The sequence below is a fragment of the Tigriopus californicus genome, chromosome 4, assembly GCF_007210705.1.
Source record: "Tigriopus californicus strain San Diego chromosome 4, Tcal_SD_v2.1, whole genome shotgun sequence".
Classification (NCBI taxonomy): domain Eukaryota; kingdom Metazoa; phylum Arthropoda; class Copepoda; order Harpacticoida; family Harpacticidae; genus Tigriopus; species Tigriopus californicus.
In genome coordinates this window covers 4675508-4693821 of record NC_081443.1, presented here as the reverse complement: position 1 = coordinate 4693821, position 18314 = coordinate 4675508, and the positions used below count along the sequence as shown (strand labels likewise).

Here is an 18314-nt window from a genome sequence, read left to right as displayed (position 1 = left end):
CGAACCAGAATATGCATTATTCTCTCCGATGAATCTTGTCCAGTCTATTCCGCATTCATTCAATCCATGCTCTCTCAATCTTTGAGTCATTCATTCGTTTAGTATTTACGTAGTCAATTCTTCTCAAGGCAGTGAAATGGCCTCGGCGCAATACCCGTTCCCAATAGTACTCGGCATGTATCGCATCTCACGAGAGCAGCTGAGGTCCAGTGCATGGAATGCGACCGGACCAGACTAGGCTTAAAAAGTAAGCATTGGTTGAACCTGAGAATGACCAAAGCCTTCTTCACTGGACTGGCACTTTTTGGCGTGACTATTTATGAGCTTCTCACTCCAGACCGGTTTCCCCCTTGCTAAATATAAATGGTACCACAACTTCCCATCCTGACTGAATTGACTGCTTATAAATGCGCTTTGGATTTTAATGCATAGATGTGGCGATATAACAAATGTTAATGAATAGGAGAAAAGTAAATGTATACTTACAGATAAAAAACCGAATACACACAATTATTTTGTAAAGGGTGTTCGAAAAAAAAAAGAATACTACATTTCGTTTGTATATTCGAGGGATGAGTCATGGTGATGGTGAGGTGGTTTGCGTAGTCTCCTCGTAAGAGTGAGGTAACCAGTTCTATCCTCCTCACCGCTTCTTCTCAAGGGAATTTTTAACGCTAATTGTACCCACAGACCGAAAATCAATCCAGTCCAGTTTGATACTCTGTCTTTGGGAATATTAAGTGGAAAATATGATGGCCTGTAGGCCCAACCCCCGTTGCTAGCACCACAAATGAATAAACTCACAAGAATGATCTTGGAGATAGTGGTGCAGCTTTTGAAAACTCTTCGAAATGCTTATTTATGAAACTTAGTTAACAACTTATCCTGAGGTGAGTCTTTTAAACCCTCGTACCTCTGAGTTTAGGCTGGGACGTTACCCAGAACTATCACTCGGTCACCACTTTGGCCAACGTATTTTCATACCGGATAACGTCCATACCTCTAACTTCAAGGTACGAGCTTTAAAAAGGCATAACGCTGATCGTGACTTTACGCCAAAAGTTATTTCTTAGATATAAATAAATGTTTATTTGCGAGAATATATCTCAAAGGACATTACATGGATGTTAAGCAATTTTCATCATCAATTATCCATTAAGATCTTGGTTCCAAAGGGTAGGCATGTTTTACTAATTTGCATATAAATCGTGACCTATATGCAAATTTGTAGAGGCGATTTCAAAAGAGCCGGCCGGATAGGGTGATTTTTTTAAATTATTTTATTGTTTCTCAACTTGAGTCCAAAGGCCAAGGATCCGTTTTACACATTAATTAGACAATACTACAACCTGAAAATCTTATCAATTTCACGAAACATGTAAAACTTTTGAACTTTTTACACTTTAGTCTTTACGAACTACTATCTTAACGCGAAATGCTTATGTGCAGCTTCAGGTCCTTCACATATTGAGAGGGAAAACGTATGATTGCTCATGAACCACTAGGATATAGACAGGCACGCTTTGGTAAAAAATATATCATTCTTAAACAAGGTAACGCACAACGTTTTTCTTCAAATGAGACTGGCTTTAGGTCGGCATAGCTATGCTAATATTTTTTTAGCTCAATCGAACGACTGGATGAAAAGTTAATGTCTCTGAAAGCGCTCTAGCCCTCTTGTGGTCATCAAATATCAGAAGAGGGTTAGCTCATTTTTTCTCTACCCTTTTATGTATCAAGCCTTGAGAAGGTATAACTTTTGACCTCGCTGTTTGATAAACGTAGGGTCGAAATAAGGAAACGTAATTTCAACGGCATGGTGACAGTCTCGTTGGAGGAAGAATGGAAAGCATAGGGCTTGTCAAGGGCTTGAACAACTGACGTTATTCCATAGAGTAAAATCAAATACAACATGCCCAGCCAAACTGCACCGTGCATTCATCGCATTTTGACATTTATTTCATTTCACCTGCTTGTCTAAGCAAATAGCATTGTGTTCTCGAAACGCACGTTGAGCTACAGCGGTTGCTACAATTGGCCCCAAAAGCTTGCTACTGAAGACGTCAAGTATCAGATACCTTTCCCGCTTTCTTTGGATACCATGCAGTCCCAACACCTTCAATCCCTCCCAACTTGAAAGCTCCCTGTTTCCTGTGATTTTCCGAGTAAAATATTTTTCAAGTAAAGCTGCACTTCCAAATTCAGAATAGAAAACCCACACGCAGTCCTTTGCCATGCAAACGCTCTCTTGACGCATATTAAATTGAACCAATGGGAGTAAGTTGTCCGAACACTTTTTTGGGTCTAGCATTTGGGCTAACCTTTGGGAGGGTCAAACGACACATATCTCAACCCAAACCAAAACAGTGCTACCAAAGGGTAAACTGACGAAAGCGCCTTAGCCGGGCACAAACCAGTTGATTATTTGAAGCATGCAAGAACAGAACGTTTATGTGGTTAAAATGGGGCTCAAATTCTAATTTTCAACAAGATGGTGGAAACACTCAACGGAAATGGAAGGAGCAAGTCTCCGTTCAGGTTTACATCCAGAGATGTCGGGATTACCTCGACTAAGGGCCCTTATTTGCAACGTCAGACAACCCAAACAAAACGGGAAGAGGCATGGTAGATTGCTAAATAAACTACTCGTCACATGCCATGAAAGCGATTTCTTTTCCGGACATTATATGACCCAGGTCAGAAATTAAACGTAAGATTCTGATAGAATTAGCCAAAAGCTAGCCAAACGTTTGATAAAAAAGGGTCTGTTTTGCCAAATTTCCCCTGAAGTTGTGAAGCCGGATGGGTGAATGTACCACCCAGATAAACCAAGAGAGAAAAGTCGACGGAACGAAGTTCCATGAGACAAAGTTCAACTTATTAAGAAATCTTGAGAAAGTCGGAGGTTGACAAGTCAATACGGAATAACTAATGGAGCACCCGTTTGCTCATTCATTTTAGTCTATTTTTGAACTTTTCACAGAATTAGCAAGCTATAAAACATCATTAACAATTAATTGTATTGATGTGATACTTGGCGATCGATTTAACAATTAGATCTAACCAAATTACACCTCACCACGACGGCTTTTCAGAGAGATCAATTGCAGAAAGGCTTCAAGTGGCCAAATCCTTTGTCAACAACACCATATGAAAAAGTTCAAGACGAGTGGGTTAAATGAGGTCAAACCCAAAGTAAGTCGACTGCGTTCAGTTCGTGTTCAAAGCCTCATTGCCAAGGTCAAGAAGAAAAAATCCTTAATGTAACGTCAATGAAATGGTCAAATCATACGAAATTCAATAAATGACTTCGTGAAGCGTCGTTAAATTGCCGGCAACACTACGCCTATGTGATTGTTTGGGTGTGGTTGGTGGTGATGATCTAGGGAAGACCCTTCAATTGACAATTCCGGCGTCTACATGTAGATGATGGGTGCTAAAGTCCTCCCCTGACTTAAGGAACACAAACATGACAATGGATATTTTTACTTCATGCCAGATGGAGCTCCCTCGCTTAGCAGCAGAATGAGTCAAGCCTGGTTAAAGACCAATTCTGGTGAAGTTTGAGGATAAGGAGATGTGCCCGCTTTTCTCCCAATACCTCAACCCTATGGACTATTCCATGAAGAGTATTTAGGAGAGGAATATTGGTTATTAAAACAATCAACGTATCAGCTTTGACCGGCCACAGCCCTAATGAAGGCATGGAATGAAATCTCAACCGAAATTGTGCGGCGAATCAGAGCTTCAAAGAGGAAGCGAATCAAGGAGGCTGTACAAAACAGAGGTCGACATGCCGAGTCCTTAGGTGCCATGTACCATGTTATGATAGAGTATACAATGGATTCTTTTCGAGAGTCTAGTGTTATTGCTTAGGGCACTTTTGCTCACTTAGTGATTAGATTTGTGTCCTATTTGATCCACAACTGAAGGAAGTCCTTGTTCTCAGAACTCATCTTTCTCTTTGTTACGTATCGTCACAGGAAGAAAAGAAAAAAGGTAAAAAAAAATGAAAATTGACAAGAATATTTAATTGGGCCCCAGAATCTCAAAATATGTGAAAAATATTTTTCACATAAAAACATTTTTGGTCTGACTCTAGTAATGGCCATAAGCTCATCGCCGACATCCTCAATCCATCCCTGGCCACTTTGTAAAACGCCAAAATGCTTATGAAGGACTCGGATGGAGCCTCCAGAAGGCCTGGCAGTAGCGGCCACAGTAAGAAGAGGACTGTGAGTCAAGGCCAAGATAACCGTGGATCTGACAAAGTTCATGCATTCATAGGATGGCTGCCCCCCCGAGATTTGAGGACCATTAGGAGCGCCATTCAGGACGATTTACGCTTCAAGAAGTATGCCAACACCCACAAGCACCGTTTCATTGAAGCCATGAATGCCAGGAGGCTTAAGAGGTGCAAGAAGGTCGTCAGCTTCTTCAAGCACAATGGTAGCACGGTGGATGTGGATATCTTCTCAGACAAGATCTTCCCGGATGCAGGTTTGAACCAGCGAAATCACAGATTCCTAGTGAAGTCAATAATACAGGACGTTGAAGGCATCTACATGGCAAAGCATCAGGCCCAGATCATGGTCCGTAGCGTGGTGACCACCGACGGCAAGAAGATGGCACCATAATTCAAGCCCAAAGAGAAAATCGGGCAGATGTCTTTTATAAGACCCTGAGGTATGCATACATTTGGCCTTGTCTCACGCATTAGTTTCTCTTAAGCAACTACATGTAGACCAAAGATGGTGCCTCTGTCCTCACATTCAAGCTGGCGCAGAACTTCTGAGCCAAGAACTTCGCGGCCCTCTGGCCTAATTATTTCGGCCGTCCTCAAGTTCAAATGCGCACCCACTCGATTTCTAAATCTGGGGCGTTTTGGAGCATGAGCCAAACAGAACTTCCCATGCTAACGTGAACTCCCTAAAGGTCAGCACCACCCAGGAGTAGGACAAAATGTCCTCTGCCTTCATCAAGAAGAGTTACGCTTCTGTTCGGCCTCGAATTGAGGCCTAGATTGAGAATACTGGAGACCACATTGAATGAAAAAGTCAGATATCAATATGCTTGACAAGCCTTGTTTAGAACATATTCTCAGAAGTTGATTCATACCGCCGCCGTTAGCCAAATTTAAAGGCCAATTGAATTTTCTAAATTTTGGTTCCCCACTCTGTACATTGACTGATTTGCACACTTTTTCATGAATTCAATTTTTGACCTTTAGATTTGAATATATTTCAAATTTCAAGCTTAATTCTGACTGATTTTCAAGGTCGATCTTATTTAGATGTCACTTGTGGCCATGCCACCTTTTTCACTTCTCTGTTCCATTGCGTTCCGGTAGGCCCGCATGGTGTGGCCGTCCTTGGGAATATAGTAGTACGCCTTATAATCACCTTCTTTAGCAATGAGTCGTTGGACCTCACGTTCCAATTGGTGTTGTTTGTTGTATTTTTCCTGTAAACAACAAACCAGAAGTAACTGATGAGTGCAATATTGTAATAGCATTGGCAAGTCAAACCTATGAGCTATCTTCCGCTTTTGGGTGAGTTTTACTACAGAGTTCTACTAAGACGAGAAAGTGAAGTAAATTGAATGTCATTGTTAGAATAGCTTAGAGTGGGAAAAATTCAAAGGCTTCTTTAGTGCCTCTGAAAATGTGTCTCCATTCTCAAAAGATTTACTTAATCAAATTGAATCTTAAGTTTTCATTACCAAGAACTATTGAAAGGCCTAGTGGCACATCATCAAAGATCCAATTTTAACCTTAAAAAATGGTAGCCCTCTGATGTTTGGACAGCCTGACTGCAAAGGGGATAAATTGCACATCGAAGGCGTCCAGGAAAAGAGAACAGGGGAAGACTTCCTTGTGTGAACAAAACCATGTTCTCGAGGGTCTAAAGGTGCTTTCAAAACGCAAGTGTGAAGCCTCTACGGTCACCTGAATTGACTCTAAAACCTGACTATGATCAAAGCTCATGGATGTTTTAGGAAATGTACCTGATTTGATAGAAGAAGGTCGAAACTTTCTTTGAGTAATCCACTGCCCTAACTTTCCTAGGCTCGCTTTTAATACTACTCGCATGGGGATGGGGATGTTTAGGGTAAGAATGAACATTGCTGATTTGAGCGAAGGCACGGTATTCTCCTTCAAACGGGGCTGACAGGCTCTCGAACATGATCCAACTGTGTTTTTGTTTTCAAATTTTAGCTCGATTGAATGCTTGGCACGTAGGAAACGCCATTTTGTGGTAATTTTTCCCTACTAAAATCCCGTGTAGAAATCGAGAATAACCCACCAGTTCCCAGACCACGTGGAGCGTGCCCTCATAAGCTTCTTGGGGACTGCGGTAAACGTGCTTCACCAACCATCGGGTGATGGGGTGAGGATAGTACTCGTGCTCTTGGGGCTGGTGGTCCTCGGGTATGGGGGCCAACGTGCCCGAGCCCACGAAGACATTGGTGTAAGCCGAGACAGCCAAAAGCGATCCACCCACCAACATGAACCACAAGTGCATGCTATCCCGGAATTGCAGTTCCGGCCAGCGCGAAGGCTTAATGGACATGGTGGCATGGCCTCCATGACGGACCTGGAAGGGTCCCCCAAAACATAGCAAGTGGTCGTGGTCAGTCAGTGAATCATTGCCACCAATTGGTACTTCGTCAGCCGCCTCACCTGTTGGCCTTGGAATCGTGGCCAAGCTTGTTGTCCTAAGCGAAAAGTCTGACGCACAAACCACGAATTCATGGTGATGGATGCTGAAGCGATTGACCCAATTGAGCTTCGATTGTCTTGGTTATTCCTGGGATAGCTCCGCTCACCGAGCCAGTTGTTGTTGTTCTTGTTCTTCTTGTTCTTGTTGTTGTTGTTTTGGGGGATGATGGCTGCCTCGAAGACAGCGTGACCACAATCTCAAGTTGAGAAAGCCCTGGAACTTGATTGGGTTAGGGTAGAGGCGGTAGAGGGCTTGTCACGCTTGTGACGAGTAGCTTTTTTTTTAGCCATCTACCGCTCCTCTTCCCCATTTTGTTTGGCCTGGTTGACGTTGCATAACTGGAAAAGCATTTCTTTCCAAATTTGAAATGTTTGAACAATGTCAATTTTATTGGGATAACATGCACCTTGTTCAGGTTGAAATTTGGGACTTGGGTTGCCAAAGACATATTTTAAAAGCAAAAAAAAAAGATACATTCAGGATTTCGAATCCGAACAAAGTTCAGTTATCATCGATTAGGTAACGTTGCAAAATCAATTTTGCTTTTCGAAAATACAAACGTAAGATAACTTATTCGTTGACTTCGGTTTTATTTTTTCGCTTTTATTTGACACTGTCTTCGAAAACGTTTCAAAAATGATAAATTTTAATAGCATGTGATGAAAGATTTTAAGTAGTTTCCAAATATTTAGGGTCTTTTAAAATACGTACCAAATACTAGTATTAAGCATATCACCTTCGACTGGTACTTATTATTTAGATACTTCGCATCTAAAACTGAAATCTTTTCCTCTTCTCAACTGATGGATGTTCAACATTTGCAACCATGAAACAAAATTTCACCATGGAAAAACAGTTAGAAATCCTCTAGCTTAAAATAATTCCCTGTTAGAACCCTGTGCCTTAAGTCATGGATGGATATGGGGAGAGTTAAGAAATTTGGTGTAACATAGGACATTTGGCTAATGGGTAAGTAGCTGATATTTCTTGTAATGAAACATGTGCCAAAGAGTTTATTTTTTGATTCAAAACGATGACATTCATGATTAAGGCCATGGTGGTGCTAAAAAAAGGAAAACACATATGAATCGGCTCAATTTGGTCCAAGCCACCTAAGAGCCTTGCAACACTTTTTTATCTCCCTGCAGTAAGTAAAAAATGGAACCGCCTAACTTGTAGAGATCATTCCTCATTCTGTCACCGGTTCCGTCAATTAAACGATTTAAAGTGTTTGAATCTCAGAAGTTTTTCAGACAAGCAATTGATTTTTTTTCAATGAAGTGTACACCTAGGCGCCCATTTCTTGACCTGAGTGAACAAAAATCCAAACTTCAAATCGCTTTTTCTTTCTTCAATTCTATCGGCCATAGGAAACAATCCCCTTTGTCATATGTTGAACCTGGCAAAAACTGGCAATGTCACGGAGACAAGAATAATTCTGAAAGGATGTAATAACATCCAGTGTTATTAGAAAATTGCCGTCATCTGGAATTGATACCCAAACACTCACTCCTCACTATCTACGGATGTGGAATCCGTACATTAGGAACAAAATCCATCTCATTACTTCTCGTTGATGAAGACGAAACATAATCCTTCACCATGCCAAAATTAAGTGTACCAATCTTGCTCAATTGACAAGTTTACACCTGGGGCAAGTTCCCACCTTGGGCAAGTCCCTATCATGGGCAAGTTCCCACGTTGGGCAAGTTTCCAATTTGGGCAAGTTTCCAATTTGGGCAATTTCCCACCTTGGGTAAGTTCTCACCTGGGGTAAGTTCCCACCATGGGGATTTCTCATGGGGCAAGTTCCTATCATGGGCAAAGTACAACCTTGGGCAAGTTCCAACCTTGGGCAAGTTTCCAATTTGGGCAAAGTCCAACCATGGGCAAGTTCCCACCTGGGGCAAGTTCCCACCATGGGCAAGTTCCCACCATGGGCAAGTTCCCACCTGGGGCAAGTTCCCACCTTGGGCAAGTTTCCAACCTGGGCAATTTCCCACCTTGAGCAAGTTCCAATCTTGGCCAAGTTTCCAACCTGGGGCAAGTTCCCACCTGGGGCAAGTTCCCACCTTGGGCAAGTTTAAAACTTGGGTAAGTTCTCACCTGGGGCAAGTTCCCACCTTGGGCAAGTTCCCACCGTAGGCAAGTACCCAACTGGGGCAAGTTCCCACCTGGGGCAAGTTCCAACCATGGGCAAGTTCCCACCATGGGCAAGTTCCCACCTGGGGCAAGTTCCCACCTGGGGCAAGTTCCCACCTTGGGCAAGTTTCCAACCTGGGCAATTTCCCACCTTGAGCAAGTTCCAATCTTGGCCAAGTTTCCAACCTGGGGCAAGTTCCCACCTGGGGCAAGTTCCAACCTTGGGCAAAGTCCCACCATGGGCAATTTCCCACCTGGGGCAAGTTCCCACCTAGGGCAAGTTTCGAACTTTGGCAATTTCCCACCTTGGGCAATTTCCCACCTTGGGTAAGTTCCCACCATGGGGATTTCTCATGGGGCAAGTTCCTATCATGGGCAAAGTACAACCTTGGGCAAGTTCCAACCTTGGGCAAGTTTCCAATTTGGGCAAGTTCCGACCTTGGGCAAGTTCCCGCCTTGGGTAAGTTCCCACCATGGGGAGTTCTCATGGAGCAAGTTCCTATCATGGGCAAGTTCCCACCATGAGCAAGTTCCCACCTTGGGCAATTTCCCACCTTGGGCAATTTTCCAACTTGGGCAAACTTGCAACTTGGGCAAGTTCCCACCTGGGGCAAGTGTCCATCTGGGGCAAGTGTCCACCTTGGGCAAGTTTCCAACCTGGGGCAAGTTCCCACCTTGGGCAAGTTCCCACCTGGGGCAAGTGTCCATCTGGGGCAAGTGTCCACCTGGGGCAAGTTCCCACCTGGGGCAAGTTCTTTGCGCTCACCTCAAAGGGGCGACCCTGCATTGGAAGAACGTTGATGTGCGCTCTTGTTGGAGTAGGTGGGTTGGAAAATATGAATTTGACGTGAATAACAGAAGTCTTGATTTCTTCAACTGCTTCAGAATAGTTAGCGTAGGTTCTTGGAAATGTTCTCTTCCTTTCGTTTGGGCCTTCCATTCGTCCTTTCAAGCCACGCACACATTGGCAAAGTGGTCCAGTATTCTACACTTGTAGCAGGTGATGTTTTTATCGGGCAATCCTTCTTGAGTTGAGTTGTGGATGGGGCGCCGCATCCAAAATACCCTTTTGTCCGGTCATTCCAATCTCTTGGCGAGTAATGCTGTCGTGTATTGATGTGCTTCTTGTAAGATGAGACGGCATCTATGTCGATATGTTGTAATTTGTTTGAAATAGAGTTTTCGACACAGGCCGCAGTCTCCTGAGATTGAGCACTCCTGCACCTGGATAAATACCGCGCTAAGATCAGTGCATTTGTAACTCCAGATATTGCCCACTAGCTACTTTTGTCATGGCTCAACATTATTCCACTTGGCATGCTCCTCGAGACATTTCCATTACTTCCCCAAGATGCCCAAACTCAAAAAAACGGATCCCCTTATTTTAAAAACGACAATGGAAACATCTGCTTCAGAGCAAATTGCAAATTCGTTTGATCAAATAAAAAACTTGATTGACTTGTATCCTGAAGTGTTTGATACGGCCGGTGGGCTGAGGCCTATGAAAGGGAAGCCAATGAAGATCCAACTATTACCAAATGCAGAGATCACACCATCATTCTCAACGACGGTACGCAATGTAGCTTCTACGGTACGTATCTGGCGACGAGTATTGCGCGCGTGTAGATCGGGCCCTGGCAGGTGTGGTCGAAGTGAATAAAATCGTAGATGACATTCTAGTGCATGCGTCCACGTTCAAAGAACTTCAATCCTAAGTACAAGCAATGCTACAAATACCGGTAATGCAGGTATGTCGGGAATCAAACAATACCCTTTTTAAAAAAACAAAATTCAGGTCGGAAAATCGATGACATTTGCCGGATATGTTATCTCTGACAGGGGGATTGCTCCAGACCCAGCCAAAGTCAGATGAATCTCGAGGTTTCTAGTTCCAAGAAATACTACTGACCTTCGATCCTTTCCTGGTTTGGCAAACCAACTAGTACAATTTGTACCATACCTCGCTCATTCCATCAAGCCTTTGAGAGAACTACTCAAAAAATGATGTGGCGTTTCAATGGCTTTACCCGCAACAACAGGCATTCCAAAGCGTGAAATCGATCCTTACAAATGCAAAGGGCCCAATCCTTTCATACTTCCCAAATTTTCAACATCCTTGCTCACTGATGCTTCCCAGCTGAAGGGCCTGTGATTTGCTCTATTACAGACCAACCCTAACGGCGCAACACGCCTCATATACTGCGGGTCCAGATCACTCAGTGATGCTGAAACTTGTTATGTAGTATGCGAAATTAGCAATTCAGTGGACAACATTTTGTTGTCGTCACCAAATTTAAACCCATTGAAATGCCATTGTTATTTTTGGAATACTTAAAGAACACATAAATCCACGTAAAGACAAAAAATTGAGACAATTCTGATTTCGGTTTCGCAAAGGTCAATGGTAAAGTAAAAACATTACTCGTCAAATTTCAAATTGCACACTTGTTTATCGCAGACGGAGTTATGGCTGTTCAAACACCGATGGTCAAGTGGTTTGACCAAAAGTGGATATGGCCCTAGAATAGGCCATATTGATCCCATGGGGCTAAAATTACAGATGTCAACTTAGTTCAACCTATATACCCTTGAACCCAAAATGGGCCCCAAATCGCCATGCGCGACTCTAGTTGAATTGACATTCATGTATCACTTACTTTACATATATCCAATGAGGCATGCTTCTCGCAATAAATACAAATACATTTATCGAACGTGTGAGAGTTCATGTGATTCTGAGACCTTAGTGCCGTGAGGGTGTGTACACTTGACATTGAATGCCCCCCATATAAGATTTCTAGGCAATGTGGATATGGAAAACAATTGCAAAGTTAAAGAAATATATCTTCTTCTTTTTGGTTTGGTTTTTCACGGGCTTTTCTAGCCGCTACAAGGAATGTAATTCCCAGTACTAGTACTGCATTATCAATACTCAATTTAAACAATTTTGATACACCTACTGCTGAGGGATTAAAGTTTTTTCAAAAAATGTCAAGGCTATGCTTTATCCTGTAAATGTAAACTCCAATTTGTTTTTTGTGATGGAAATTTTAAAAACCTTTTTTTAAACGTTCTTTTGTCAAACATGAAGAAAATTCAATGAACATAATGAGCACTTTTTTTTTTGAAAGACTAAGAGTTTTGGTTTGTTTGAACTCTTTCATTTTATCTCAAACATATTCGTTAAAGAGTTTTCCTCTTGAAAGGTTCCGCCGAGTTAAGCTAATGTTGATGAGCACATGGTTTCATCTTTCATTTCAAAAGTATTGGGGGTTCCTTGGGGGATTAGGAAAAGTCCGCAAAAAATAGTAAATGGCTTCATAATGGGGATTTTACGAACAATGTGGGAACAAAATTAAGATTTTTATGCCCAATTAGTAGTCCTTTTCGTCATGTATTTCTATGAATTGTATAATACCTGTATTGGTGGGAATTCATTGCTTGCATTCGATCTTAAATTTCTCCAATTTTTCCATGTTGCCCCATAGCATGATCGACCGTAGAAGGACACTCGTGCATAAATTGAAAATTTACGCCATCAAAGTTATCATCTCACCTTGGAACACATTTTGAAATCAGGGAACCCCGAAGAAAACCTTGGTTGTGGTGAATTTAAGTTCAGTTCATACAATCACATATTAACTTGTAACATACGCTGTTAAGTTTCAACGGCCATGTTTTTAGCTTGCATTTTCCCATTGAATCTACCCAGACATTGTTCTGCAATTTGAAACAGGAAAAATTTATAATCTTTTAGTCGAAGAGGATTCTAAGCTAAAGAGCTTGCCGTTTGATTCTGATCTTTTCAAATCAATGGTAACCGAAGACCATTTAACGAATATTTCGTCAATTTTTGCTCAACGACCCGAAGCAAAAGTTCAAGGAAAAACAGATGCCCTTCAACTCATAAAAGCGTGTTTTTAGGTTAATTCGTGTCCTTGAGTAGTAAATAATGTTTTGTATGAATAGGTCTATTACCATAAAGAGGTTTCACTTGGATACCTGATTCCAAAAAGTATATGTGCGTATCATCTTTTCAAGTTCTCTCTAGCTCAGACCCAATAGTGCCTGATTTGGGTGTCTGATGATGTCTGAATATCGAGCTTTGGAAATGATTGTTGCACCATGAGATGAAAAATGCCATAATTGGCCCAATTCTTGCTTGATTACAACAAGACGGCCTTGGGAGTTATAAGGAAACTAAATTGTCGGGCCGTGTACGCTCGACACGTGTTGGCGTATATGGCGCAAGATGGCCAGAAATACATGTCGCATATATATTATGCGAGGAGAATAATGTAACCTCGACGAAGAACGATAGGAAAAAAATCATGGTTCACTCAGGAAGTAAAGAATTTACATAGTGCAGATGGATTCACTTTCTCCTCTATGGTCCGGGAAACACAGATCGTGGCTCAACTGCCGGATATATCTCTGTGCGGTGCGTGGCCCCTTTTGGCATCCCTGAGTCCAGGCTCTCAAAGGAAATGCCTATCTGGGCAGCGTTTCTGGCGTTTCTCGCCGCTTCTCGGCCCAACTTGCGCCATGTCATCGGACTTGGGAGAAAAGCATGGAGCCATGAGAAATCCGTTGTGGGGTCAAAACTAAAAGCGGAAAGGCACGACATCCCAAACATTGAGTCACTTATCATGAAAAAATACATATATAATTCCAAAGCCGATTCTGACAAGTTAATCAATGGCGGATTAGAAGCCGTCAAAGGAAAGCACACCATAGAGCACCGGTGTCAGCCCTACCGTTCATTCGGCGGTCACTTTTTTGGGAACTTGGTTCATCCTCTAGGATTGATTTGTCAAATAGGCTAGTAATGAGCGAATTTCAGACGTTCGTTTCTAGCTCGTCCATCCGGGTCGACTCGGGCTGGATTGTGTCATTGGGCTGATCCAATACTGGCAGCGGCCGAGTGAGGGGGTGCAGCTACGCTCGGCCAGAGAGGGAAAAACGTTCTTTCCTCATGGCTACGATTGATCTAAGTTCTTCATCCTCGTCCTTTTCCGGTGTGTGGCTATTGCTGGCTGACGCCCTCAACTACGGTCCCGATTCAAGTGAAGTCCTAATCCAGAAAAAGCCATCATGGTAAGTCCCATCCATACCCTATGGCCCCTGCATTCCATGCACTCCTCCCCCCACTCGCTAGTCACGCCTCTGGAAGTTCTTGGGACGCGATGTGCGAGATTGCGATGGAACGAAAAAAGAACATGGCATGAATACGTGGAGTCTACGACCATTGGACCTCCTTTTGTCCACACTGATGGCCAACGGAGAAAACTGATGGTCGCGGATCCATCGCCGGCCTTTGGGGGCCGAGAATCTTGACGGAATGGCTGGATTCATCCTGTTATTTGTTGGTTTTAGGTGAACTTCACCGTCGACGAGATCCGTGGCATCATGGACAAGCGGAACAACATCCGCAACATGTCCGTGATTGCTCACGTGGACCATGGCAAATCAACCCTGACCGACTCGCTCCTAGCCAAGGCCGGTATCATCGCGGGGTCCAAGGCCGGTGAGACGCGAGCCACTGATACTAGGAAGGATGAGCAGGAACGGTGCATCACCATCAAGTCGACCGCCATCTCTATGTACTTCGAAATGGAGGAGAAGGATTTGGCCTTCGTCAAGCAGGAACGCGAAAAGGACTGCGCCGGCTTTTTGATCAACTTGATCGACTCGCCCGGTCACGTGGATTTTTCGTCGGAAGTGACGGCCGCCCTCCGCGTTACGGACGGCGCCTTGGTGGTCGTGGATTGCGTCTCTGGTAAGGTTCAAAGCCCACGCCAAGGCCGAATGGCATGATTTAGCGCTTAGGTCTTCAACGATGATGATTTTCCTTGATTTTATGGTTAGAACTGGAGAGACCGATGAAGCCTGTTAACTAGGGCGAACTGAGTTGAAGATGATTTATTAGACCCATGCAATTATGTGGCAGAGTGAAACCTATTCTCTACTGGGACTCTGTTTTTCCCCCATCTTAGGCGTGTGTGTGCAAACTGAAACGGTGTTGCGACAAGCCATCGCTGAGCGAATTCGTCCCGTGCTTTTCATGAACAAGATGGATCGGGCTTTGCTCGAGTTGCAATTGGAGCAGGAGGATCTCTACCAAACCTTCCAACGGATTGTCGAGAACGTAAATGTTATCATTGCCACTTACGCTGACGATGATGGGCCCATGGGCGTAGTGCGTGTGGACCCGGCCAACGCTTCCGTTGGATTTGGCTCCGGACTCCACGGTTGGGCCTTTACCTTGAAGCAGTTCGCCGAGATGTATGCTTCCAAGTTCGGCGTCGATGTGGACAAGCTCATGAGCAAGCTTTGGGGCGAGAACTTTTTCAGTCCCAAGACCAAAAAGTGGACCAAGTCTAAGAATGAAGACAACAAGCGTTCCTTCTGTATGTATATCTTGGACCCCATCTACAAGGTGTTTGATGCCATCATGAACTTTAAAAAGGACGAGACCGATAAGTTGCTGGACAAGCTCGAGGTTAAGAGCAAGATGAAATATGAGGAGCTCCAACAAGAAGGCAAGCCTCTGATGAAGACCGTCATGCGAACGTGGTTACCCGCGGGTGAAGCCATGTTCATGATGATTGTGGTGCATTTGCCTTCGCCCGTGACTGCGCAACGGTATCGCGCCGAGATGTTGTACGAAGGTCCCAAGGACGACTCTGCTTGCGTGGCCATGAAGGCTTGCGATCCTAATGGCCCATTAATGATGTACATTTCGAAGATGGTGCCCACTACCGACAAGGGTCGTTTCTACGCCTTCGGTCGTGTCTTCTCTGGCAAGATTGCCACCGGTATGAAAGCTCGCATCATGGGCCCCAACTATATCCCCGGAAAAAAGGACGATTTGTATGAAAAGTCTATTCAGCGAACTATCCTCATGATGGGACGTTACATCGAGGCCATTGAGGATGTCCCTTGCGGTAACATCTGTGGGTTGGTGGGTGTTGATCAGTTCTTGGTCAAGACTGGAACCATCACCACTTCCAAGGAGGCTCACAACTTGAAGGTGATGAAATTCTCTGTCTCTCCTGTGGTCAGAGTCGCTGTTGAGCCCAAGAACCCCTCAGACCTGCCCAAGTTGGTGGAAGGTCTCAAACGATTGGCCAAGTCCGATCCTATGGTCCAATGTACCATTGAGTCGTCTGGAGAACACATCATCGCCGGTGCCGGTGAGCTTCATTTGGAAATTTGCCTCAAGGATTTGGAAGAAGATCACGCTCAAATTCCCATCAAGAAGTCCGACCCTGTCGTCTCCTATCGAGAGACCGTTGCTGAAGAGTCCAGCCAGATGTGCTTGTCAAAGTCCCCCAACAAGCATAATCGTCTCTTCATGAGGGCTGTGCCCATGCCCGATGGCCTGGCCGAGGACATTGACAACGTAAGTTTCAGTTACAATTTTCCCGCCAGGCGGCGGTTGATCTCTTCATCTAGGATGAATCTAAGCAGGCTCCCTCATCTGATAGAACCCAAACCACAGTGCTGAGTACAGTTTTTCTGCCGTCTGAATGCCCATCAACACATACAAAATTCTTGAGTTCAAACAAACTGTTCTAACAATATTTAACCGTTTTAGGGCGAGGTGAACCCCCGCGACGACTTTAAGACGCGTGGCCGTTACTTGGCTGATAAATACGAATACGACATCACCGAGGCCCGGAAGATCTGGTGCTTTGGCCCCGAAACTAATGGACCCAACATTATGGTGGACTGCTCCAAGGGAGTGCAGTACTTGAACGAAATCAAGGATTCGGTCGTGGCTGGATTCCAATGGGCCACCAAGGAAGGTGTGCTTTGCGATGAAAACTGTCGTGGAATTCGATTCAACATCTATGATGTTACCCTCCATACTGATGCTATCCATCGTGGTGGTGGTCAAATTATCCCCACAGCCAGGCGTTGCTTGTATGCGTGCGTCCTTACTGCTGAGCCTAGGCTGATGGAGCCCGTCTACTTGGTCGAAATTCAGGTAATGAACATTCTTTTGCAAGCAAGTTGTCTAGTCGGTCGGCTCCTCGATTTGCACGAATTGGAGGATGAATTGTCAGGCTCCCTCATCTGATCGAACCCAAAACTACACTGCTGAGTTTAACCCTGTCGTCTGAAAAGACTTAGTTCACCAGACCCCCACCCTCCCCGGTATCGTGAAATCGACAATATATGAACTCACGTTTGTTCCAGTGCCCCGAAAACGCAGTTGGTGGCATCTATGGCGTGCTGAATCGACGTCGTGGTCACGTGTTCGAAGAGTCCCAAGTGGTTGGTACACCCATGTTCCAAGTGAAGGCCTACTTGCCTGTGAACGAGTCCTTCGGATTCACGGCTGATCTTCGCTCCAACACGGGAGGACAAGCGTTCCCGCAATGCGTGTTCGACCATTGGCAGGTGATGCCTGGCGATCCAATGGCCGCTGAAGCCAATAGCAAACCCTACCAAATCTGTCAGGAAACGAAGAAGAGGAAGGGATTGAAGGAGGCTCTTCCCGATTTGGGATCCTACTTGGACAAGATGTAAAAACATAGTTCGTCTTTCTTTATTATGCCGAACATCCTCAAATAATAAACGATTCTGTTGTAAATGGACGACCAACCCCTACCTTGTTGTTCACGGAAAAGAGCTTGAAACAGAATCAAGATATCGAAATCATGACGACCTTCTCTATTAGAACAATATACCCTTTGGTTATTTTTCCATCACTATGTTTTTATACTTCTAGGTGACGAATTCTTTATACCATCACATATTAGTATCCTGTACTCTTCCTCCTTTTTACACTTTCATCAGAGAAATCATAATTAGACCGATGACTTTCAAAGACTGTTTGGTCGCAATAGAACTGAACTAATCCGGTTTTCCTTACTGCTAAGATATTACGAATAAATAGTTTACCACCGAACGTAAATCACTTTATAACTAGTGCAATCAAACTAATTCATCATAAAGGCAATGCAGGCCATCACCTGAAAGGCAAAATTGTCAGTTGTCTCATTGGGAGCTAGTTTGGAATTACGTACGAGACCCTCATAGAGAAGCATGAGTACATGTCATCAAATTCTACCGGTGTGAATGGCTGTTAAGTGTTGATGAACCTATAAAAGGTTCCAATCAAAGCACAAGGGAGTCCGTCATTTCCAACTAAATCCCTTGTCATTTCCAAAAAGAACTCTCACATGCGTAGGGAAACTGAAGTTTTTGATGGGGTATTAAGACAGATATAAACCACGGGCTTAACCTACTGATTTCACAGTATGGTCCTTATATCACAGACAAGGAGATAACAGCTGGCAAGCTGCCACATTCTGAGCTGGAAATTTCATCCACTCAGACTGATACAGGGTTGTTCAGACACTTTGGGCAAAGAAACGCACCAAATACGACGTTACAAGGACATCAATTCAGTTGAGTTAATTAAGATTAATATTTGAA

The 18314-nt window shown here is 43.9% G+C and overlaps 2 protein-coding genes and 1 non-coding gene across 3 annotated transcripts; 2 read left to right on the top strand and 1 right to left on the bottom strand.

Moving 5' to 3' along the window:
- Nucleotides 1-5211: 5211 nt before the first annotated feature.
- Nucleotides 5212-6870, bottom strand: LOC131879903 (NADH dehydrogenase [ubiquinone] 1 beta subcomplex subunit 5, mitochondrial-like). The gene is made up of 3 exons (XM_059226395.1): nt 6683-6870; nt 6306-6596; nt 5212-5463 (listed from the first exon to the last, which is right to left on the bottom strand). The coding sequence occupies exons 1-3, from the start codon at nt 6752-6754 to the stop codon at nt 5290-5292; spliced, it is 537 nt and encodes a 178-aa protein (XP_059082378.1). The 5' UTR covers nt 6755-6870; the 3' UTR covers nt 5212-5289.
- Nucleotides 6871-13804: 6934 nt separating this feature from the next.
- LOC131879902 (translation elongation factor 2-like) lies at nt 13805-17584 on the top strand. The gene is made up of 5 exons (XM_059226394.1): nt 13805-13961; nt 14241-14643; nt 14861-16269; nt 16465-16857; nt 17070-17584. The coding sequence occupies exons 1-5, from the start codon at nt 13959-13961 to the stop codon at nt 17400-17402; spliced, it is 2541 nt and encodes an 846-aa protein (XP_059082377.1). The 5' UTR covers nt 13805-13958; the 3' UTR covers nt 17403-17584.
- Nucleotides 14704-14778, top strand: LOC131879934 (small nucleolar RNA U43). Its single transcript, XR_009373213.1, has one exon. It is a non-coding gene; the product is annotated as a small nucleolar RNA U43 (small nucleolar RNA).
- Nucleotides 17585-18314: the final 730 nt, after the last annotated feature.